Genomic DNA, 26,374 nt, shown 5'->3' with positions numbered 1-26,374 from the left:
GCATTCGGTATTGTACTTAAGTACATACTAGGTATTCCACTCGGATAAATTTCGTTGATTTCCTTGACTATTGACATTGTTTCAATTAGTTTTATATTGTTTCAAGTAATTCAGTAATTGTTTCAAGTTGATGTAATGAGTTTTGTTTACATATATTATTTCATTATACTCATTTAAAATAGGCTAATTGTAAATTAGTTCAAGCGGTACTAAATATAATACAGTCCATGAACTGAGGCGTCTGGTGGTCCTGTATTACTTGTGGAAAGGCTATGTTGCTTTTGTTGAGAAATCTCCGAGAATAAGATCTTCGGTTCACTAATATATATATAAATATAGATAGGCAGAGATAAATACATTATATTTTTAAAATTATAAATTGTTAATCACAAATAAAGCGATTTTTGCCTAGTTATTTTACATTTAAAATTTAACAATCAAATATACTTATTATTTGATTAGGAATGTAGCTATTTCTGTAACATAAAATATTCTGTCCAAAATTGGAAACTTTCGAAGTGAATGCCACAAGGAGTTTGGTGAGAGGAGATTGATTACAAAAGAAAAATTTCGTCCAAAGCTTTTCCCGGAGGGAGAGTTCCTAGTATCGCGGCTACGTTCCCTCTTTGCACAGCCATACTTATTCTTTGAATAAGATAGGATGAGGCTCGGGTGTCTCCTGTGTTAATAGTTATGCGGTGTCCAACTTCATTAATGAAGTTTAGACCTTCCTGACCCCAGGACCCACAAGTTTCAATGGCTATGGTGAGGAAGTGGTATTTGTCCAAGAGGTTGTTATATTTTCGTTTCTTTTCATATTCTCTGCGAGTTGCAACCGTACCAGCTTTTGTGGAAGATGAAGGAAGATTAGAGGGGGCTAGGGTATCAGTACAAGTGAAATCCCATATTAAAGCCTTCCCTCGTTTCCAAGGCACCAAAGACATTCCGTCAGGTCTCTTGCCATCAGAGCGACTACACCCTATTGGCTCTCTCATGGAAGGCGTTCCAGAGGAGATGAGGGCTCTCATAATGAGATCGTTAACAGTGGAGTGTCGAGAGTATCTGCCAGCACTGTGAACACATGATAGGCCATGTATACCTTTCTTATCCACTAAACTTCCGCAAGCAGGTCACTGGTGTTGTTCACAGACATCTGCTCCCAAACGTAACGCACAAGCGACTCGAAAACTTTCGTCGGGAAGATGCAGCCCTAGGGATGAAGATGGGATAGCTTGTAACCAGGCACCTGCTTCAGGGGAAGAAGTAGCAAGAAGACGTGCCTTATCTTCAGGATTGGTGGAGGACTGAAGAATAGAAGATAATCTGGAGTCTATAAGAGGAGCGTCCCATGAAGTTTGAAAACTTCTCTTATCAAAATCAGGTAGATCCAGTCCGCCGCACGATATCCACTGGGAGATACAATCATTTATCTCAGCTTCTGAATCCTGATGAATATCCTGGCGAAGAAGAGAAGTGATCAAAGACATAGAGCTATACATGGATGAAAGGAAAGATGGAGTAGCCAAGTCAAGGGCTCGACGAATTCCTAGACCTCCGTGATCCACAGGGAGAGATGCTTGTAGCCATGAGTTATCTGTGAGAGAGCAGTTTAGAAGAGATTCTAGGCCATGTCGGATGGATTGATCATATTGTTCCAAAAGATCTGTCTCATGCCAGGATGGAGAACTACGAAGGAAATATAACAATCTAGGAATGGCTAATGAGGCCCGTAGGAGATAAAAAGCTGAGTGGGTAGATATCTTAGATAGGCGAGTGAAGAAGAGATCTAATTTAGATATCTTGTCCAATAACAAAATGCGTCGAGTATCAGTGTGTAGCGCTGCACCTAAAAGGGAGGCTCTGTCGGATGATATAAATTGAATTCCAGGTGCAACTTCGTTGAAAAGGGAGTAAAGGGTGTTAGCCTGTTCGTTTGAGACTCCTAGGAAACCGACTTCACATTTGCAGAAATTGAGCTGTAATCCAATGTCACGAGATTGAGTACGAATCTTTGACAAAGCTTCGAGGACATCTTCTTTGTCTCCAGCTATAGTCCCATCGTCGAGGTACCAAATGTTTAACTCCGTATTGATATTTCTGACAATAGAGTGAAGTGTTAACGCAAATAAGGCGGGTCCTAAGGGGTCGCCTTGTTGAACATCTCGTTGGGAGAGTATGATATCTTCACCAAAAAATAGATGACTAGGCTGTGAGTAACATTGATGTATGAAGGTGTATATATAAGGGAAATGCGTTTTAACGGCTGTAAGCATAGAGTCTCTGTTAATTTCGTTAAATGCATTCCGGAAATCTAGTTTCAAGAAAATTTTCTCCTGTTTGTGGGGATGAGAATAATACAGTCGGGCGACATGGGCTGTAACCTCTGAGCCATGAGGAACGCACACTCCCAACTGATGTGGTGACAAGAAAGTAGATAACGGTTCTCTAATTCTTTGGCATACTATCTTAGCTGAAAGCCGTCTCCAAACGTTACCGACAGCGATGGGGCGTATATCACCACTTTTCTTCCTTAACGCTATAAGCGACGCTCCAAAAAATAGTGGTCTAATTTCTGTAGGTACGTTTCCAGTGAGGATTATGTGAAGAAAATCACTGATAGTGCTTAACAGACGGTCTCTAGAATCGATGTCTTGGCACAGCAAAAGATCCTTGAGAATGGAAGGGCGTAAACTGTCCATACCTCCTGCAGAGCCGGAAGAGAAGGATCGAAGAGCTTTCTGTACTTCTTTCACAGAAACTCTAGGGACGACTGGAGCGTTGTCAATGAGTGCAGGGGGTGTGAAAGTATGACTGTGTGTAGGGTGTTTGTTGCGTAATGCATCTAGCACTGTAGCTTCTGGAGGCGCCAAAGTGTCATCAGAGACGAGAAGTCTGACTGCTCCATGGACATCACCATCGGAAAGTTTGTTCTCGATAACCTTGATGTTGAAGGAGACTGGGTCTGTCACTCGGCGAGGTTTGGAGGGTCGTTGGTGGCGATAAAGAAGGGCATCGCAGCGAGAATTAGTCCAACTTGTGATTCTTTGTTTCACCCATGTAGTGAGATTGGACACTTTGTTCGTTCTTGTTGGTAAACAAAGAGTTACGTAGGGATAAATACTATATCTTATATATAAAAGAGAACGCACAAATCCTTTGTTCCCTCATCACGCTAATACGGCTGAACCAATTTCTTTCATTTTTGGGGGGTTATTAGGATTTGGATCCTAGATGGTTTTTATCATATCACTTTAATTTTTAATTACCAGTGTCTTGAGATAATTGACCATTCAAGTGTCCATAACGTACAAATCCTTTGTTAGTTCATCATAGGTAAAAATAAACGTATTTATATGCAACCCGCATGACCGTGTCACTCGGCGGGTTAACATAAATGACAGGCGATATAATGTTAACATTTACTGCAATCTACTATGGTTTTTATCATATCACTTGAAAGCGAAAAAGTAAAAATTATCTAAGTAACAACGTTTATTGCGTTCCGGGGTGACCGCAGCGAAGCGGGGCGGGTTAACATAAATGACAGGCGATATAATGTTAACATTTACTGCAATCTTGTATGGTTTTTATCATATCACTTGAAAGCGAAAAAGTAAAAATTATCTAAGTAACAAAGTTTATTGCGTTCCGGGGTGACCGCAGCGAAGCGGGGTGAACGCTGCTAGTATATATATGAAATGATAAGATAGATTATAATTATTTCTAAATAAGTAATGTTTATGTACAATCGAATTCAGTAAAAAAAACTTTTGTTTTCACTGTAATGATCCAAGTCGTGGTTAATTTCAAACCCTTACAATAGAAGACCATAATTCCACATAAGCTACACAAATTAAACACGAATGCATTATTCATTAGTTTCAAATTATGCAGACTTGTGCTGAAATGTATTACACTTGCCATCGAAGAATTTTACAATGACTTGAAGATCGCTCCTATCAAGAAGTAAAATTGTTTAGAGAATGAAAGAAAAAGAAATAAACGATTTTGATTTATTTGCACATAATCGTCCATGTTTAAATTACAGGCAATATCTAACTAATCTTGTTTTGCCCAAGTGGTGACTTGGGTATGAAGTTAGCTGAATTTGATGTATATGACGTCACTGTTTGAATGTTACTAGTTCGTTCTGACTTGCCTTAGTTTACTTCTCGACACTTACCTTTTCCCTATCTTATTCTATTATTTAACTAAAAATGTTAGTTTCTAAGTCTGGTTCTAACCTCCGGTCTTTTGTTTTATTAGTCCCGTCTCTTAAAACACTTATCACAACGACTATTTCTTCGCTGACAGTGAGTGGTAGGGATCATTTCTTGGTTTACTTTGCATGAAGCACCATTTTGAAGAAAATGACCATTGTTTACTTGCTATATATAGTAAATGAACGTTTAAATTCATATTAGGGTCTTGCAGTTAATATCTATATTGTTCTTACAAAAAACGACTTGATAAGCTTTGATAGAATGTTTTTATACAGACCTTTATTCACTACAGCGTTGTTCTTTAAAGTGACTTTCAGTCATCAGCGTTGAGTAGTGAAACTTCCCTGAACAGATTTCTTTCTTACAGTGTTGGTATGAGAAAGCAAGTACGTATTTCGCTAGAACTTTAATTATTTTACTCTGATATTGCACAAAAATATTGTAAATATATTTGTAAGTAATCCTTCCTCGTTATGAAACCTTCAAAATTTTCAACTAAGGTAAGTATATTTGATAAAACGTCATTTACAAGATACGCGACACTTTTTTGCACATAGGTGTACATCCAAATAATAACAAGCGTTCAGTTGTTGAAATATTTATATTGTACAATGTCAATCCATTATAATGTATTGTAATTCACTTGAAAGTAATATCACGCTAACATTATTTTCATTTTCTGAATTTTATTCCACTTTATTAATACTCTGATAGCATCTCTCAATACGCGTATTGATACTTTCAGCTTACCTAAAATGCTACATTTACAGGAATAATACATAAAATAGCTAAAAATGATAATGCCCCAGAAATGAAGAACTGCTTTAAGAAGAAGAAATTGAAATAAGAAAAGAAGAAGCTTTATCCGATTCACGCCATGTGAGTATTTTACGCTGAATTGATTTTAGCCTATCTTGCTCTCGTTTTCGTTTCTCTGGAATTGAAATTTTTAGCTCGGAGAAATTCTTTTCTCTAGCGGAAGGAAAAGGCGAACATGGATATTTTCATCTTCAAATGTACAAATACACACAGTCACATACATATGCACACATATAACTCCATAGCACGATAAATATGAGCCAACTTTATATGCAAAACGTTTGAAGTTTGAATTTGTGAATTTATGAAGAAAAATAAAGAAAAGGAGAAAACTTTTGGGAAGTATTTTATTATTATTTCAGTTCAACAACCTTATACATGTTTCTCCGTGATCGATAGACGTCACAATAAAAGAAGGTTGTGGGACAATATGAAACTTTAGGGAAATCAAATCTTTGCAATGTAAACACACTTCTCTCTGCAAGTTGAACCGAATTACTCTACAACTACCGTAACAGATTGAAACAAATTGTTAGTATCTATTCTTCCGTTACTCGTTCATAAATATAATTCAATTTCTGAAAATGTACCAGCAAATATTTACTAAACACTCTATTTAAGTATTGATGTTGTTGTTTATTATTCTCGGATATGACAAAATTCAATCTCAATGCTCTTTCTTTATATCTTTTGAATATTCAAATTTCAATAGTTGCATGGATGATTAATATATTAAACAAATAATATAAACGAAAATATTTAAGGAGAAAATATTTAATTAAACGAAAAGGAAACAGGATTCAAAGTTATTTATAAGTTTCCCAATCTGTTAATAGTTAGCTTTGTCGCTCATGTTTCCGCCTTACATAATTCCATACTTGTATTTCTTTAAAAAAAAAATAAAAATAAAACTTTAGCTCTTTAGTTTTATTCTCAGAGAATAAAACTAAAATGAATTGCACTACACACACTTGAAGATAGATATAACTAATAATTTTGGTGTGGAACTAATTATCAGCACATTTTTCTTATAAAGCTTATTTTGTTCGGAACAAGAATGCGATCTTGTATGATGATGTGGTAGTAATGGTAGTAAGGACATTTCCAGGTCGATGTTTGAAAATTACTTGCAGCAGCCGACCGTATGAAAGATTAGAATGATATTGTGTGTTAGCACTGATTTCCTTTACTCAGTAATGTACTAACATTATTCAATCACAATCTCGGAGCATTTAATTATTAATTTAATAACAAAAGGAACAAACTATAAATAAAGGCCTTGTTAAGTTTAGCACCTGTCTGTAGATAGATTTCGTTTTAATATTTTTATTTCTGGGCTTATGTTTTGCTATTAATTATTATTCATTAACAGAATAAGTTTCCGTAATAAGCAGAGCCGTAGCTAGAGATTTTGGCGCCCGGCGCGAAGTAGAATTCGACGCCCCCTACACTTACTTAGGGGTCATCCATATATTACGTAACGCGGCAGAAGGGGCAGGAGGTTTGGCTTTGCGTTACCAAGTGTGACAAGGTGAGAGGAAGGGGTTTTCGTCTACGTTATGTAACGCATGTGTTTTGCTGTCATTTTTACTCTCAGAGTTATGTGCAATCGTTTTTTTTTAAATAATTTTATTCAGTTCGTTTATTTTTATAAATAAACTAGCAGAATACCCGTTCTTTGCACAGGGAAAATACGTATGGGCTTCATAAGGGAATACACAGTGCACAAAAACTGTTATCAAATAACTTAGGGATATAAAAAACTATGTATTCTACACCAATATCGGTCTTTCCAATTATTTTTACATTTCACCATATCCTCTTAGGAGTATTAATGCGGACTGAATTTGAATTTAAACGGCATCGAAACTGTCGCTCTTCATCTCAGCGACTCAGAAAACTATGGATTTGACACTAATATCTGTCATTCTTATATCATCATTTTTATATATCTCCTTGTCTTCCAAGTTCCGGGGCTGAGTTTGGATTTAAACGGCATCCGAAGTGTCACAATTCATCTCAGCGACCTCAAAAACTATAGATTCGACATTAATATAGATTATTTTCCAATATTATATATATATATATATATATATATATATATATATATATATATATATATATATATATATATATATATATATATATCCCTGCTCTAAGTTTTACCTTCGAAGTGAAATGAGAAAAATCATCTAATCAGCCCAAACCTCAGTTATGTTGAAAATTTGATCGAGATCTGTCACGTGGTTCAAAGAGTTATGAAGTTAATAACATAGTCACTTTCATTTTTAAGTCTAAAGATAAATAGATAAACACATATTTCTATTGTTTCAGAAAATTGCAATCAGTAGCCTATATAAATTGAATCATACAGAACGAATTCGAAGACGCACTAGACACCAGCATGAATAGTGACGAATCCTGTATGTATTACAACACAATAAAATTCCGTTTTGTGTCTAATGCAACATTGCGTTTACAGCACACGCTTTTCTGGAGTTAGTTGTTAGGGATTGTAACCACCGCTTAAAGATGCCTTTGCGTTTCTCACTCGTATTACCATTTCTGAGAATATCATTTAAAGCTTTTGATTTGAATCATTACCCACTCTTTTCTAATAAGGATTTTTACGTGTGAAACACAAGAAACTCTCTTTTTCGTGAAATAATATTTTCCGCAACCGAACGATCCTACGATTTCCAGACCAAAATTACATATTAAAAACTTAATTCATCGGATATTCGTCTCGTACTAAATATTTTGATTTTTGGATTTGAATAATTCTGAAGAAATAGAGAGTTTATTCGCATTCTCGCATTGATTTAAAACTAGAAGAATTTGAAAGGGGGTAAACTGAAGTCCAAAGTCCTGAGATACTCGAAAGCTTTTTCACAAACGAAATGTCCCTGCTCCTCCACGTATACAGCCATGCTGAATCTGTGGTCGACGAGGAAAACTTCTTTGCATCGTCAACACTAGCAAATTTCAAATACATGAAGCATTCTGTATCTCGAAGGAGGAAATCGATGTTAGTTCTTTGGATCCTGTTTCACCTGGATCTTCCGGCAGTACTTTCTGCTTACCAATTATAAGGAACCTAAAAGAATGAGTGCGATATCCTTGGTAAAACAACAGTATGCAATTTCGAAGAATTAATACTGGCTAATTAAACAACTTTATGGGGTTAAAATATTATTACTGTATTACCATTTTGAATAACTTTGATTTGTTGGCGAAAAACACTACAAATATATTCAGAATACAAGAATTTTTAATAAAACGTTATTTTATTAAAAATAGTTTCTTTTGTATTGTAATAATCCTCAAATTAAGCAAATTTGGTGAAAAAACAAAAATCAAATGTGTTAAGTAACGAATGGGGGGGAAGGTTGACCTTGCGTTACGAAGTGTGTCAAGCGGGAGGGAGGGGGTAAAATTGGTCAGAAATAGCGTTACGTAATATGCGGACGGCCCCTTACCAAGTTTTTTCCTTCTTTTTAAAGAATAAGAGAACCAGCTTTTTTATTCTGTGCCGACGTTTTATCAAGCTGCTTGGACAGACCATTGTAACAGCCAAAAGCGATTATGCATTCTTTTACAAATAAGAGCTGTTTCCAAGGGGCTTACTTTGAACTTTTTGTTAAACTTGACAAAACTAACTTTGTATACAAATTTACTTGGAGAACAGTTATGGAAATATGCATCTATTTAGAACGTTTCATACTATTGATAGGAAATGAAATTTCTATACATTAGAAATTATATCCTATTAAAATGTTCGAAATAGGTGGCTGCACCAATTTCCAGTAATAATTGTAAACTTTTGTAATTTCATTCTGCAAGTGACCACACAAATAGCATTTTAATTTCGATTCTTTTACGGTAAACAATATTTTGTGAAATATAACGGAAATTCAGAAGGAGTCTTTTTGCGAATTACTCAATATTGATCTATGGAGGTGAAGATTATGTTTAATGTATGTATTTAAAATCGAAAAAATAATTCGGCTACTACATATGTATGTACATGTTTTGTATGTATGTAGGTAGACAAAAACACCACAATTAGATACATATGCAAAGAAGTCCTGACGATGCAAGTAGTTGATAGAGAAAAGATCCCAATAAATTCCTTCAAATGAGAAGCGTTTTATAATTCAGTGGAATAAAAAGTCCTGGCAATAATCGATCTTTGAAAAACACTAAATTCGTTAGGCTAAGTTATGACTCCTTAATCCCCTATTTCGCAACTGGTTCAAGTTCGAAAATGTTATTATTATTTTTGCTTACCTTATTTTTTTTATATTCCCGCACAAATAGCAGCTTGTGTGTTTCTCTTTACTCCTCTCATTTTAATATCTTCATTCTCTCTCGTAATTAATCCGATTGGAGTTAACAAAGAGAACTAATCACCATCAAACCGTCGAAGACGTATTTCAGACTTTGACCATTTCTTATATTCTAAACACTCATGCGAGCACTATGTCATTACTCGGCACCTTGTATATCACATCGTCATTAAGAAACCATATATAATAACTTTCTTTAAGTAATAAGCAAAAACTTATTGTGACTCTTATTGAAATATTTAGGTTACGAGCGAAGCGACCAAGAAAATTTTTACCAAATTTATTTATTTGGAAACTGACAAGAATACTTTTACGGGGCTCCGCGTAGTTTACTCATTTTTTTTACCTCATTTCTTTTCTTCTTGCTCGTCCAGCGCCCACTTGCTATCAGCCCATCGGCGCCCGCCCCGCTCGCCTCCCTAGTTGCGGCTCTGGTAATAAGCCAGCATCTCTCGAAGTTGATTGTTAATGTTCGATACGTGTGGGTTTTGCTTCTATTTCAATAGATACGGTACCCAGTGAGCTCAAAGCTTGAAAATTTCCCAAAGAATTGTGCGAAATCTCAAGGGCCTCTTTTATAATAATATTTATACCAGTGCACAGTGGTTCAGGACGAGCAAAATGCTGGCCAAAATCCAATTTTTGAAAATTGCGTTAGAAGAATACCTGTTTAGTTTATGGGTTAAGAGCCCTCACTTCTTCTCGAGCATGTCAGATTTCAGTGTTCTGGGAGCGGGGAGAAGGGTAGTGTAGGTGTGGCCATTCGTCTGTCAGTCGAACTCGTCCTGTAGTGTTTCCACTTTACATTAAATATCGTTATCGGTAGTTACACATCTTCCTCTTGTTCTGTCATTTGTTGGGAAAATTCTACCACATTCTCATAGGTGACGTATTCACACAAAAGATACTATAAATTTCTTACTGTTCTTGTTGCACAAGTCGTACAGAACGTTAACTTTCTTGTCGAATTATTTTTTTCTGTTAGACAATTCTTTCATATCAGATATGGCAACCTTGAAATTCCGCCCAAAATAGTTCTCATCAATAAAGCGTGTAAATTTCGGTTATAAGTTTTCTTATTTCTTTAAAACTTTTTGCTGTTGAAAACAATCATAGTGAACCTTCCTGACATCGCTACAGACACTGATCTCGGTATAAACGATGAATCCTATACTTCTGGAACAGTTTACTGCAATACTTCCGCGATGCTTGAATGGCAATGAAGTTGCATTGTAGTCGAGTTTGAAACTACCCTGTACCCTGCAACAGCGCTAGAGATAGGAATAAGCGACATACCACACACACAAATACACACACATACACTCACAACGGGTGAACACAAGTTCTTAGAAACGCACGCACAGACTTTTGATACCTGCCGCACAGATAGTAAAATTATTCCCGTACTCCACAGTTCATTGACACGGTTTCCAGCTACGGAGGAGACCTTTCAGTTTGTCAAAAAGAAGGGACTTCGTAATCAGAACTGCTGTGCTGTGTTTCCTGAAGATTTGTTTTTCAGTCTCCCATTGTAAGAAAGCATAGGCCCTATACAATTTCAGAAACGTATATCACAATACTTTACACGCAAAGAATGCCAATACAGTGGCGTCACTAAAATATTTTGTTTGGGGGGCTGGAGATCTTTTGGGGGGCATACTCCCCAACAACTCAAAAACTCCCTTTAGTATTTTAGAATCATCTTCAATCAAGGACACAATGAAATTCGCTTTTAGGCGAGGGAGGGGGGATATTGTTGCTGCTCTACGCTTTCATATTTTTGGTATCATAGTCGTGTTTATTTGTTTCACTTTATCGTTACTGAAATGCAGATTCTTGTACTTTACCGACTCATTGAGATACAATCACGCAATTTTTCTTTTCTTTCTTGCTTTCTTTCTTTTCTTGATAGTTATTTTTCTTAAAAGTACTTCATGAGAAACTTCTTTCTCAGCAAGCTTATTTTTATATTCGACTTCTGACCTACCTGAAATAGTAATACAATAATAAATAGCATATAAAATTTCTTAAAAGTTATCCATCTAAAATTTGCCGCATGAGATAGTTTATAGTTGAGACCTCACCTTGCGAAAACAAGAAGCGCGAACTAAGAAGTAAAGGAATGAGAAGTTCAGTTTACATAGTATTTCCAAGTGAGAAATACGATAGAAAAGCATAATTATGTCCAGTGGCGTATTTACGATTTTGTTTCGGAAGGAGCAATCCTAACTTTCGGGAGGAGAGGCTTTGCCTGGAAATGTGATATTTCAGTTACTTTACTATAGTAAGATTTCGAGTGGGGCCTTAAGCCCGGAAGTCCCCCCTAAATACGCCACTGATTACGTCATAGACATAATAGCTATCGCTTTTCTCAGCTAAATCTAATACGTCAACAAGTATCTGTAGTCGCTCGCAGAAGACTGAACTTCACATTGAGAACCCTATAGAGAACGCGTTGCTGTTTGTTGAAGCAAAAAGAAGGCAACCCAATATATCATGAGTCTACTGATGACGTGTTAGAATCTTACCTTTGAAATAAATTTCTCAGTATATAATGTATTTTCAATGTGAGATTTGGGTCTTCGTAAAGACTATGTGCTTGGTCAGCAAGAAAGTTCGCAGCTTTCATAACTGCATAGAAAAGGCCTGATTCTTTCAAAGAGGGGTAGGGATGCGCACGAGACAAGATTTGAGGCAGTCTCGTCTCGAAAATATGCTGTAAAACTGATGTCTCGACTCGAAAAACGTATATTTTTCTATTGGAAGAGCTGTGTCTCGACTCGAATTTTCTCAGGAAAATTCTGTCTCGACTCGACTCGTGCGCATCCCTAATCTCTTCTTCAGGTTTGCTGCAAAAGTAACTTGCACAATTTGGATGGTCACCAAACACGTGGTAAGGTCCATTTAATATGTCCTTCGAAATCATATCATTTTAGTGGCCTTGCTCTTATCCGTGGTTTTTCTCCAATGTTCAACTGCTTTACACACACCAACACGAAGACGCAAATTTTTTTCTCATAATTTTCGTGTATGAAACACGGGTTTAATTTTAGTTAACTACAATTTCTCGCAGTTTGGAACAATAGTTTCTCAGAAGATGATTTCTGCATTCTATTTTCTCCACTGTAAGATTATCATAAGGCCTTGCCTCCAAAATTTTTTTATACACGCTACTATCGCCGTCTGCGATTAGGCGACCAAACCTTACGCTACAAAGTTCTTCACTTTTCCTAAAGCCTTCCACAATAATATCAGCTTCCATACTAGTTGAGCTCCCTGTCCAGTTCTTGTAGCATAGATGATCATGATTTGAACTATCAGCTCCCGGGGGCTCTGCTTCTCTCTATTTCCTAGCACATAGTGTACAATATTTGTTTCTAACTCCCAAGAAGATAAATTTGCGTGTTCTTAAGCCAACAATCGCGGCCTTGAAAAAGGAGAGAAATTAATACATAATATGTTATAAAAATAAAGCTACTACTTAACATTTTACTTTACTAAACATATCTAATATAAATAAAATGGAGAGTTTGTGTGTGTATGTGTGTGTGTATGTATGGCTGTGTGCGTCCTGGGGACCAGACGAGTAGACCGAGAGTTACCAAATTTGGGCCACGGGTATCTTGGTCCAGGCCCTTAGACCAAGACGAAGCTTCTTTTTCTTAAATTTCGTACCAAGAGGGTCTCTCGGGGTGGGGGGATAACGGAACATGTAAAATAAATAGAAAATGACCGATATTAGTGTAAAATTCATAGTTTTTGCTGTCGCTGAGATCAATAGTGAAACTCTGATCGCATTAACTTCCAAATTAACCCCTTTGGCTGCGGGCCGGGGTCACCCGGGGGGGGATACCGAGACATGTAAAAATAATCCAAAATGACCGATATTAGTGTCATATCCATAGTTTTCGCGGTGGCTGAGATGAATGGTGACACTTCCATTAGTGATGACTTTCAAATTCAGCTACTATTGTATGCGGACCGGAGGTCAGGTCACAAGGGAGTGGGATACAGAGACATGTAAAATTAATCGAAAATGGCCGATATTAGTGTCAAATCCATAATTTTGCGGTCATTGAGATCAATGGTGTAACTCCGATCGCATTAACTTCCAAATTCACCCATTCTGCTACGGGCCGGGAATCACCGGGGTGGATACCGAAACATGTAAAAATAATCCAAAATGATGGATATTAGAGTCAAATCCATAGTTTTCGCAGTCGCTGAGATCAATGGTGACACTTCCATTAGCGATGACTTTCAAATTCAGCCATTATTGTGTGCGAGCTGGGGGCTACCGGGGGGCTACTGAGACGTAAAAATAATCGAAAATGACCGATATTTGTGTGAAATCCATAGTTTTGTCTACATTCATGGTTTTTTTTCTATTTAGTAGTAGATGGTTTTATTGTGGTTAAAAACAGGTTAGTTAATGGTTATATTAAGTATAAACCGTGTTTATTATTAAAGTCATCCCAATGGAAACACATCTACTTTGTCGAATGTGCATTCACACAAAATAAATTTAATTTTAGAAATGTTTAATTGTTCTTTCGTTGTTCAGTTTGTTAGATAGATATTTTATCTGACCTGTGAGAAGAACGGGCATAACAGTTAGTACTAAATATATACTAAACAATATGTTCAAACGTAAACAATATGTGTAGTAAGAAACACTGGAAATTATATATAATCCCTGTTACTAAAAGTGTATAGGAAACATTAAATTTTGAAGCTATTGTAGATTTGCATGACAAGGTAAAAGTAAACACGAGTACTGTGTGTTCCACCATAAACTCACGCAGGAGCTGTGATCGGATCAAAATCAGGGTCTAAAACTTCCCAATACAAGTGGTTCGTGTCCCACGTTAAACTATAGATCCCGTCCTTTAGATGTCATCATCATCCCATAGAAGGTAATGGCAAACCACCATGGGCTCACCTTGTCAAGAGGTCTTCGGATTAAAGACCTACTTTCGGGCAGAACACCCATCATCATATAATGTACATCGTTAGTTGTCTCCATTTTTTTAAGTTCCGTTTTCCTTCTACATCAGTTCAAATGCAAGACAATTTTTGTTGCGCTAGTAACCTCACCTTACAATACGTACGAGTAAAGTGAGACATTCACCAAAAACAATAAGAAAAAGAAAGAAATAGCTGCCACCAAAAACAAAAAAAGAAAGAAATAGCTGCAGGCACGTGTAATGTTAGATGCGTGGTATTCGCCAAAAAAAAAAAAAAAAAGTTTTTAGTATTTGTTGTCAGGGTAACTCTATTATCACTGGCATGGTACCGTAACTTATCGTTTCTGTATATAATATTAGCAATGTTCTTTGACTAAATACTAGCCCGGTTTCTGAAATGATGTTTGGGAAGAGAAACCAAAGTCAAATAGCAGTAATAGGTGAGACAATACCAAGACTGTATCTGCAGCACACCAACAAAATGTACTCAAAATTATAACCTATTTGTGAGGTCCTAGAAAGGATAATTACTCCAGCTTTCTGAATTTCTCGTAACCCTCTTTAGACCACCTGACTTTATAGTCTGTAAAGTGTTTTTCCTTTGATTTTCCCGCAGTGATTTCGGTCGCTACTTGGCCACAGACCCGAGAATATTTATAAAACAAGAATGCCCTTCTGATAAGGATTGTGAATTATGCGACCACCCCCGGCTACTTTACAATTTGCTTTCAAGCTCTTTACTTCTTCTTTCGCATAGGCAAAGTATCAAAATATTTATAGTCTTTACTGATGAGTGATAAACATAACACTGATATACTTGATAAAAGAAAGACATAATTTTTATGCTGATTACGTCCAATTGATGAAAAATCAATCAACGGTTCGGGTATTCGGTGCATTAAGTTAGAAATCAAAATCTTAAACTAACAATTTATCTAAAAATTTAATTAAAAATCTACCCAAGTAATGAATGAAAAATAAAGAAGAAAATTTTGTCAATATTCAGTTTCAAAATTTACAAATGACATCTTATCTTGTCCGTTCCCTCCAGGCAGCTAAATTTTCGCCTCGATTTTTCGTCCTTCTTGTAGAAAGATAAAGGTGGCTCTTTTTCTTTTTCTGACAAGGAAGGGTCACGCAGTGGCTCCGCTGAGATCCGAACGAGACAATTGTGTTTGCATTTGAAATGCTATAACTAGATGAATCCCAAAGTTATACGTGCCACCGGGCGGAATATCGTGAGTTACAACATATTTTGTAATGTAAGAACTTAAAAAAAAAAAAAAAAAAAAAAAAAAAATACCTGGCAGAATAGTTTGAACCGAGTCATTTGTTCGGAAACGGTTGGGTAAGTGGAAAACTCGAGCAACACGTATCCCATCATTTTCAACGACAAACTTTTTGGGGTAAAAAAAACTTTGTCCCAGGGTCCCCCGCAGGCTCCCAGACGGGGTCCAACTCAAAAGTTTCAAATGGCAAGGGGGGTTAAGTGGCACATCATTTGAAAGCTGTTGTAAAATGAAAGAAAATGCAGTTAGTCTCGACTCTCTACAACAACCCTGTGCAAAATGGCGACAGGTCAAAATGTAAACAAAAACTTAATTGAAAAGTCCATGGTCACCCCCATAAATCGAAAATGGTGAGACAAATGTGAAGACAGGAAAGGATGTGTGGTATTATTTTCAAAGTACAACGATTTAAGTGAAAACGTCTTGTCCCAAGGTCCCCACATGGTCCCAGGTGGAGTCCAACTAAAAAATTTCAAATGGCAAGAGAGGTAGGACATCGTTTGAAAGTTCTTATTAAGTGAAAGAAGATGGAGCACGTCTCGACTTTCTACGACAACCCTGTCCAAAATTGCGGTGGGTCAAAATGTAAACAAATTGGAAAACAATCCAAGATGGCCGCTTAAAACTTATATCGAAAGGATAAGCATACCAAACTGGTGAAGCTAGGAAAACAAATTTGGCATTAATGTTGATTAGTAAGTAACTAAAATATGCAAAATGTTCAAAAACGCGACATCTTGAGTTCAAAATGCCGGACTATGTATCGAACGCATATCCAGCTCACACCACTGGTGTTGGAGAAGCGAACGTTTATGGTTAATAGTCCACAAAATATCAAAGAGTATAATCTGTAATCCAATATGGCTGCCAGCGTGAAAAATGAGTTTATATATAAACATGTTATTTCTTGGAATACTGTGACCAAACCAACAAAGTTTGACGCAGTTCGATGTACTGAAATGACTTACATATGTTTGGTACTACTTGCCAATCTTGCATTTTTTTTTTATTTTTTTTTTTTTGGTGGTATATTTGGTATTGCTTGAAGTATTGAGATCAAACCAACGAATGAAATACAAATGTAACCATCACGAATACGTTACAATAGAGCCCCCAACCTACTGGTGCAGCAAGAGTTCTTTCTGTATGAACTACGTATGACAAAATTAGAAAAATACCCGAAGGTATTCATTTTTTTTTTTACTATGAGTAGGAAGTCATAGTTGTGTGTTCATCGCATTTTCGTTATATTCAAGTAAATAATGTCGAGAGAAACGTGACGAACGTGCATTAAGAAGAAACCATATATGTGTTATTACCGAATGAAATAATAGTTGAAGTGAATCGAAATTCAATTGTTCTTTAGTCTTCCTAGTATTTCTAAATACGTAATAGAGAAAAATAGAGATTTAGATTTGTACTGTTATGAATGGCATAGGTTTTAAGCGGCCATCTTGGATTCAAGGTGGCCATAGTTTTACAATTAAGCTTTTATTTACATTTTGACCCGCCACAATTTTGGACAGGGTTGTCGTAGAAAGTCAAGACTTGCTCCATCTACTTTCATTTAACAAGATCTTGCAAACGATGAGCTTCTTAACCTCTCTTGCCATTTGAAACTTTTTAGTTGGACCCCACCTGGGACCCTGTGGGCACCCTGGGACAAGACGTTTTCACTTAAATTGTTGTACTTTGATAATAATGTCAGACTCCCTTCCTATTTTCATATTTGTCTCACCATTTCCGATTTATAGGGGTGACCATGGACTTTTCAATTAAGTTTTTGTTTACATTTTGACCCTCCGTCATTTTACACAGGGTTGTTGTAGAGTCGAGACTTGCTGCATTTTCTTTCATTTTACAACAGCTTTCAAATGATGTGCCACTTAACCCCCCCTTGCCATTTGAAACTTTTGAGTTGGACTCCGTCTGGGGCCCTGCGAGGGACCCTGGGACAAAGTTTTTTACCCCAAAAAGTTTGTCGTTGAAAATGATGGGATACGTGTTGGTCGAGTTTTCCACTTACCCAACCGTATCCGAACAAATGACTCGGTTCAAACTATTCTGCCAGGTAATTTTTTTGTAGTTCTTACATTACAAAATATGTTGTAACTCACGATATTCCGCCCGGTGGCACGTATAACTTTGGGATTCATCTAGTTATAGCATTTCAAATGCAAACCCAATTGTCTCGTTCGAATCTCAGCGGGGCCACTGCGTGACCCTTCCTTGTGAGATGGCATTTTGCCAACGATCACTTTCTTCAAAGCTGCACTATGCGTTCGTCCTGGAATTCGGAGATTACACACCTACCAACAGAGGAGAGGATTCCCGAACGTGACATAAGCAGCCGATGCTGAACGAACTGAACTCGTATTTCGCGCCTCCAAGAAGTTGACTGAGGCAGACTGCAAGGAATAGTATCACTCCGCGCTGACGTCAAAAAGTGGGTGGGTCTATGCTTGCAGCAAACGCCGCCCGTGCTGGCTAGATTATTTTTTAACGTACCATTTTCTTTTTTACTAATAGTCAGTAGCGTAGCGTGATATTCCGAAAGGGGGATGCCAAAATTAGTCATTTGTGCGATATAGTACTACTGCAAGCAGCAATACATAGCTATTCCGAATGGAAATATAGGGTTATACAAAATTTAGGAGGAAGCCCCCCTAATTGGAGGTCTAGTGGGGCATAGAGAAGCGAATGCGTGGATTACGTTAGAATTTAATAACCAATTGTCTCAGCTCCTTCTTGCCACTACCGTTGTGACGAGAAAACTAGGCCCCACTTTTATATGAACATTGTTTCCAGTATCGTTCCCTTCATTTCTTTCTCGTGGGCGGCTTTTTTCTCCACATACCACACGTCAATCTCGTTCTTGCAAAAAAAAAAAAAAAAAAAAAAGCTATCGCCCCTAAAAATTTGTCACCTTGGGTCCGGAACTCAGACGCCCGTTCGTGAATATGGGCCTGAGTGTATATATCATTTGAAGATGTAAATACAAAGCACTTAAACCAACTCTGGGGCCTGGGGCCCAGATACTGAAGTCAAGGGCGCAAATCTGTCTTCAACGTTCGTGGGATGGGTAAGACTGTTCCCATAATCCTTTCCTTTTTTAACGATGTTCAAAATATTTATGAAGTTGAAAAAATGCTGTGGAGGTTTAGGGGAGCAGAGTTGTCTATAACATCGGCAGGAGGGCACATTTTAAGGCTTATTGTGGGGGGAGGGGAGAAAAGAGACTCATATTACAGTAGATGAATCAGATTTCTGAGGTAAACCTGTTGTACTCGTATATTATATACCAAGTGATGTAGATGAAATAGTGGTACATATCATTATTACAACTCAGTGCCGTGAGCACATTCTGAAATTTGAATATATGCATAATAATAATTGACATGTTTCTACTTACGCATCCACAATGATCCACATTAAAATTTTAGGACATTTGTTTTATAACAATACAAATAATGACTTCCCCAAAACTATGAAAGAAAATCAATCAGGCCTATATTTGGCGCAACAATACTCTTATCTGAGCAAAATTATGATTACCACAATAGCATTATAGGAATTGTTAAAGGAATTAAACAAATAGTTGAAAATAGACTACTAATAATTAATGACAATGAAATATTAAAGAATACGATTCTTTTTTTAAAATGAAACAAGTCAAAGGACATCAGTTTCCTTTGTGGCAGTCGGATAGAAATCATCATCATCACAATCTCAAATCGGATTATTGGGGGGGGACAAGATTGTAGGGAACATGTTCCCCTTGTCCGCGAGATTTGTGGCAGTGACTGAAGGGCCCTGGCACAATCTTTGCGAGTGACGGGGAGTGGTGGCTCTCTTGTCCTACCAGATCGGTGACCGTAATTCTACATAATGCTTTACATTTATGCCTGTGTCTGTGAGCTCCTCTACGATGAAGATTACAATTACGATGCATTTAGTTACGATTAAGGCATAATTATTTTAATACTATTATTTACATAACCGGCATGCTTCAAAAATGCGTTGAACTAACCATTTTCCGTTTTGTTCTATTTCCTTTATATTAGGGCTCGTACGTTCTGTTCAGAAACTATAGCTTAGTTCAAAATATATACAGTTGAAAATACTTGAATATGCCAGCGTATATCTAAAGCGAATGTAGGGTTGCAAGGGATGAGGAGGAGTGAGAAGGGAAGTTTTGCGCATGCGCATTCAACAGAAAGCAGACGAAAACCCCGATGCTTTCAGTAGGCCTGGAAGCCCGAGGAAAATAGCATACGATAGGAGGAAACACAGAAAATGTGCATCTGAGCGACGCGCATGCGTAGGTTCCTCTTGTCAAAGTAAGTCGAGAGAGCGCGCCAGAAGATTGCAGTGGAAATAATTGTGATAATTACAAGCAGACAATTTATATATAATAAAATACGTACTTTTTCTTATTAACAGGGGATGCCGGGCGTACCGGCGTTCCCTTACGCTACGCCGCTGCTAATAGTTTTGCTAATATGCATTCAAAATAGATTTTGATTTCAGGAACGTTTAGCAAAAGGTTCAGTCTACAAATCCCTGTTTTTACTTTTTCTTTTACGCAACAATTTGTTTCTCTGTTGAAGAGGAATTGATAGACAAGCTGTCAATTCGATATTTTATTAATACTTTTATTAATTAAAGTTATTTTACCATGCTTATTGGAGGAAAGAACTACAGACAACTGTTACATACAATTTAATCTATCTAACAAAAAAAGAGCACAACGATATCTCACATAATAAGAGAATTAGAGCTAAAATAGATTACCATGGATTTAAATGGCAATAGCAAACTTGGACAGAATGCGGTAACTCCTCTTAAGAAATATTCAAAGTTTGCTATATACAAAGAATGAACTCGAGTAACATGTAATGGGTGAGTTAGAAGGGGTGGAAGTTAACTATCTTGAACATGTCTCTGAAACAGTTGCCGAATATAGTATTTGACATTCAAGTTCATGGCTTCATTCCTAAAAATATGTGGTTACAAGTAACACTTACTTATACGGCACCAATATACCTCTCAAGCACTACAACTGTCCTAAGTGGCTATGCAGTATCTTCCATATGTACGTTTCCCCAAACAAAATATGTTAATGTGACAAAATCTCATTTGTGTTAGCAGAAGATCCACAAAACTGCAAAGATTTAGTAGTGCCCAGCATTCCCCAGCAGAGTGGTTGAAATGACCTGAAAGAATAATCCATGATGAATTGTTTTGCATGAAGTTTAGATGCGAATATGTGCGAATTCGTAAAATACATGTTTCTTTGTGATTGTGTGTGGTGATAGTACACCGAAATTAATAATTCTTACTTTTTACTTGCTGGACGTCTATAGTTCATCATGAAGCTGAGACATATCCAGTTCTATGAGAAAATGAGAGAAATAAAAGATCAGTGCCTGAGGGAGCAAACACGGCATGTCAAGACCTGGTTTTGACACTTTTGGATTTTAGTGATCACCCAGCTCACGTTAGTGAAGACATTCTTAGAACTGTTTCCAGGTTTTGCAGCAAGTGTATCAAAAACTGTATAAGAGTGGCAGAACTAATGACATCTTTCTGAAGACCCATACAGACTGGCTTAATGGAGAACTCACGTTTACAGTTCAGAGAGAGATGGAACGTCGATCAAATCCTGGATGTCGTTCATCGAAGAATTTCAGAGAATCTAGTGACAGAGCCAAACGGAGGAAAACGGAAGACTTACGCGCATCTACAAATACATCGGAACTGGCCTTTGCTGCCATAATGAGTCTTCGGACATCAGGACAAGAAGATGCACCAAAAGTACTTCGCGAGGTGACAGAAACAACTCCGACTAAAACTCGTAAGATGAGACAAGCGCTTTTGAGCGCAAAGGACCACAGCATTTAACCCAAACCGTACACGAAAGAACCGTACATACGACAGGTGCTTACATTATTTCTCGAGTCTAAGTTAACCAAAAGCCAATACAACTGTCTACGTGTTGGTGCGAAAACAAGTAACGCAAACATTTATCCAAGTTATCACCAATTACTCGCGGAACATGAGATTCAGAAACAGTTTATAGAAGTAGGCCTTAATGTTGCTAGATCCAAAACTGGAGGTAATAGAAATAGATATGAAAAATACGAACACTATTAGAAGATTTTTGTGGACCCACACCAATCTTCTCAAATAACGGGATTTCTGAACAACTGATTACACGTTTCTTGGTGATACTATCTGTAATCAATTCTGGACTTGACGTTGATTCCAAGGCTTTGGACAGTTATGCACTGGAGACAGCCTAACTCTCTGTTCATCTGTACAGTTGGTTCTGTATGCCAGCTAGCGTTCACAAAATACTTGTTCATGGTTCGGCTGTGATACAGAATTCCATTTTACCAATAGATCAGCTTTCTGGAGAGGCATAGGAGACTCGGAATAAAGACATACGAACATTTCAGGAAGATTACTCACGCAAAATCTCTAGCACTATTACGAAACAAGACATGCTGCAAATGCTTCTGATTAATTGTGATCCCTTTTTATCGAGTAATAGGTACATGGTTACCGGGAAGAAAAGACAGTGCGAAGGACGGCTGCTGTTGAAGACGGTGAAGTGTAAAGGAGAAGGAGCCAAAGCTAGGTCCAGCAACCAAAATAATCAACAATGTATGTGACAGTGATGATTGACATACAGATGTGGTTGACAAAATCAATTCTCGTTGTTGATTTGTGTGTGAGTGTAATGAAGACCTGTATGTATGAGTGTAGTGTAGATTAGTATGTGTTAGTGTACTCACGTATTGCATACGAATACGCAGTACTTTATTAGTGTTAACAAACGTGTCCTACAAACTCTCTCGTAAAGAAGGGACTAGTGCAACCGAACGATGAACGTATTCGTTATTTCTTAGTTCTACAAATATACAATTCTCACATATTTGGAACTTTAAAAATATTTTGTTCAATGCTATAACCAATTATAGTTTTTGGCCAGGTTTTTGCTCATCCTGAACCACTGTTATCTGGGCGGAAATATTTGTTATTTGTTTATTTTGCTTAACTTATGTTGATAGGAACAACGACCAAGGTGTTGCTCTTCATTATTTCTTTTATTTATTTCGCTTCATTATTTTCAAACGTTTTGCTTAAACTGTATCTGCCTCTTGACAAAAAAGGCCATTTCAGCTAGTCTTGAAAGATGAACAAAATCCTTAGACTCGTTTTCGAGAAAATGCCAGTTTTTAATTTTTACTATTCACTCAACTATAAGCACTTGTAATTTTGTGAGCAGAAACAAATTTCGAATACCTAAGTAAGTCCTAACATATTTCATTTTTGTATTTTAGTTTATTGTTATCAACCAGAAACTTATTTACATGTATAGCCGGCAATTAACTAATGTAGTCTCTATTTTAAGATGTAGTTCATTTCATATTCAGCTATCATTCATTATCTACGTTCACAATTTGTAGATTTTCTTTCCTACATTCAAACGTAGTCCTAAACATTCAATATACCCATTGCAGACAAATGTCTCAATTATTCAATGTTACTGCAATATACATAAATATAAATGCAGATAAAAGAGTAAAGACCTTTACGGCATAGTTTTACTTCTATATTGCATGTATTATTTGTTGCTGCTGAGTAATTATACCTAGGTAAATCCGTCTAAACGACTAGTCACTGTCATATCAGTTCGTAGTACAATTTTAATGCAAGATTAATTTAATGAAACTTTCACTTACACTGAAGAAATTTTGTTTAATTTCCTTTTCTTAAACACTGAAACTGATTTTAGTTATTCGTTGAACGGAGTTTTATAGTTTAGAATTATTGCTTTCTGTTAACATTTTTTCTAAATAATGGATGAATTAAGAAACATTCAGTAACTAAAACTGCCAAACCTGTTATCAGCCCAGCAACTATAATTAGAAATGCACCTCCTACATCACTTAAATATAAAGGACGAAACGATTCTTCCTCTTGTTGGTATGAAAGTGGCTCTGTAAATTCCTTAGGAAGATACTTGTGCACTATTTCCTCTTCCCAGTATATTATTAATCCTGACTCAATAACATGTCGCAGGAAGTTATCTATAGTCTTAACTACAGGTGAACCTCTGGGAAACACATAGGAAATATAGAAATTCATTATGCTGTCTTTCATTATGTACAGAGATTTTAGGGCTTCTTTTCGAAGAAAATACAGACCAGATAAATGTCCAGAAATTAATCTCTCACTGAAAACTGCTAATTCTTTCTGTTCTACCAGCTCATTCAACTTGTCTGGGTCAGAGAATATAGTGCCTCGCTGGGCTATCATTTGAATATTACGTTCGACAGACTCATTCAATAAAGCTACAAAAGTGGCATCAACATGACCCCATTCAATGTTAGCATTTATCAGTTCTTCAATAGTGTCAATAGGTTCTTCGTACAATGGTATTGTAAGAAATGACACAAGATTACTATTGTATGCAGTAACCAGGAGAATGCACACAAAAGAAAACCATACACATATGTGTTTAAGAACATCTTGATTTAAATCTGGCACACCATGGAGAAGTAACATTTCCACAGATTTTAATATGGAATATGGCAAGCTACTATAGTTACTTTGAAGTGCGTTATTTAGCAAACCATTAATCCCGGAAACTAATTTTAATGTGAAAGCAGTAAAGATTACAAAAGCAAAGACACAAAACCATAAAGAATGTTTAAATGGAGAGAAAACATTCCATATATGACTGATACGTTCGGGTTTTCGTGTTAGAAAAGCAATATCAACCTGAGTGTATGGTATTGAAATATCAAAGGATTCAATTAACGGAGGCATCATATACCAACCAGGGATTCCTGCTATGTTTTCATTTTTCTTCATAATTCCGAAAAAACTACTAACACTTTCGTTGTCTGTTATATCTCCGAATTCTCTTTCACATAATTTGAAATTCCAGGTTAAGTTGTGAGTCCTTGCAAACTCAGAATATATACGGAAATCAACTCCTTCGGGTAATCCTTCTTCAGTCACTAGTGAATAAGGAGGATATGATTTGATAACTAAGTTCAATGATTTCATTTGAAAGTTGGTGAGTTTGTTTTTACGGAAATTGGAAACGAAAATCCACTGATTTCCTGTCCATTTTGCAATAGGTTCCAGATTTTGTGGCATCATGTTATTCCCTAATGAGTAAGTAAGTAAGAGTAAGCCACAAGCTGTTTCAAAATGCTTACAATCTCTACTCAATACATAGACATTCGGAAAAAGATTTATTTTCGGAATCTTTGTAATTGATTGCAAGTTAAATGTACTGTTTGTATTCAGTATAATTATATTCTTTCTTCTCCTGCATGTTACCAGATTAGATGTTTTATATATAAGAGAAAACGAAACTAAAATATCTCTACTTTCAACAATAAATGTTGTACAACATTCTTTCATAGCACCTAACAGAAAAAGATTGTGCGTGTCTTCGTGAGATTTTATAGATGTTCCATATATCATTGGCAGAAGATCTATGTTGATTAGTCGTCTATCACTTGTTAACGTTTCATCTTCCAACACAGTAACAAATCTTTTTTCTTCGAAGTAATTTTTAACAAGTGAATACAGAGGATTATTAATTGCTATACTATTTCTATTTAAGTCAATTGCATCAGCACTTAAAGCACCTCTACAACGATGTATCAAGAGTGCTAAACTTGAGCAAGTGAGTACAAGCACATCTTGAACTCTCTGCAACAGAAAAAGGACAGAAATATAAGACCAGATACACGAGTAAATATACAAGTTACTTTTATGAAATTGGAAGAAAATATGACTGTCAAAAACTATTTTAGTACTTAACTAATTTGTCATATTATTGGTGGGTAATGAATTAAAAAAAAGAGTCCATCAAGACATACATATACTCACTTTTCAACCAAAGAGAACTATATTGTGTGTTACTGCAAAATTCAATAAAACACTACAAGTTTAATATGTATATTTTCATAAAACATAATATTAGTCTCCTGAACCTATACAGTGACTGAAGGTGGAGAAAGCTAGTGGTGAATGTGGAGGTTGTCGCTTGCAACCAGACTTATATCACAACGGCAAGTGATTGGTTGAAAAAGATCAGTGAATATGTTCTCTTGTTCAAATCAAAAATGGTATCATGCATCTTAAAATTGTTCAAACTTGAATTATCAAGAGTGTAGGGGGTTTCTGTTTCAAACTCACGCCTCCACTGACATGGAATTTCATGGACGATAACACACTTGAAATAAAACTTTAAATTTACTTCTGTTCCTCAAACATGAAGCGTGGAACAACCATTTTGTTTCACTTCAATGTTCCGTCTCAGTATGTAATGACGGTAAAACACTGAAGGCAGCACTCCAGGACCTGTCGTCAATCGAAGTAGCTCCGTCAAAAATCTAAATCCACATTTTCTCGACAAACTTGGTGTTCGTGGTTTTGTTCAGACGCTCTTTGACAAAAACCCACCCCTTTTCTTCTTTTCTCCATAAAATGTAGTAAACTTCGAATATTAGAGAACACCCACAATCACGTTGCCATGACGCAGATAGAAAGTTCTAGAACGCTTAGAACATAAACCTCCAAGGTTCAATACCTCAAGCATTACCCTCAATCGATCTTACTGAAGATGGCATCGATTAAAGTAGGAAAGACGGATTTAGATAGTAAAATGTTTATGTATGCAAATGTAGACCCCA

At 36.6% G+C, this 26,374-nt stretch overlaps 1 protein-coding gene across 1 annotated transcript; it reads right to left on the bottom strand.

The window, feature by feature from the left end:
- Positions 1-23,483: 23,483 nt before the first annotated feature.
- LOC145676754 (ionotropic receptor 93a-like) lies at positions 23,484-24,827 on the bottom strand. The gene has a single exon (XM_081747563.1). It carries the CDS (start codon positions 24,825-24,827, stop codon positions 23,484-23,486), a length of 1,344 nt encoding a protein of 447 aa, XP_081603689.1.
- Between the last annotated feature and the right edge of the window lie 1,547 nt (positions 24,828-26,374).

Source organism: Thermobia domestica, unplaced genomic scaffold (assembly GCF_964235325.1).
Source record: "Thermobia domestica unplaced genomic scaffold, izTheDome1.hap1.1 HAP1_SCAFFOLD_336, whole genome shotgun sequence".
NCBI lineage: Eukaryota > Metazoa > Arthropoda > Insecta > Zygentoma > Lepismatidae > Thermobia > Thermobia domestica.
The sequence above is the reverse complement of the archived record's forward strand: the minus strand, read 5'-3'. Positions and strand labels throughout refer to the sequence as shown.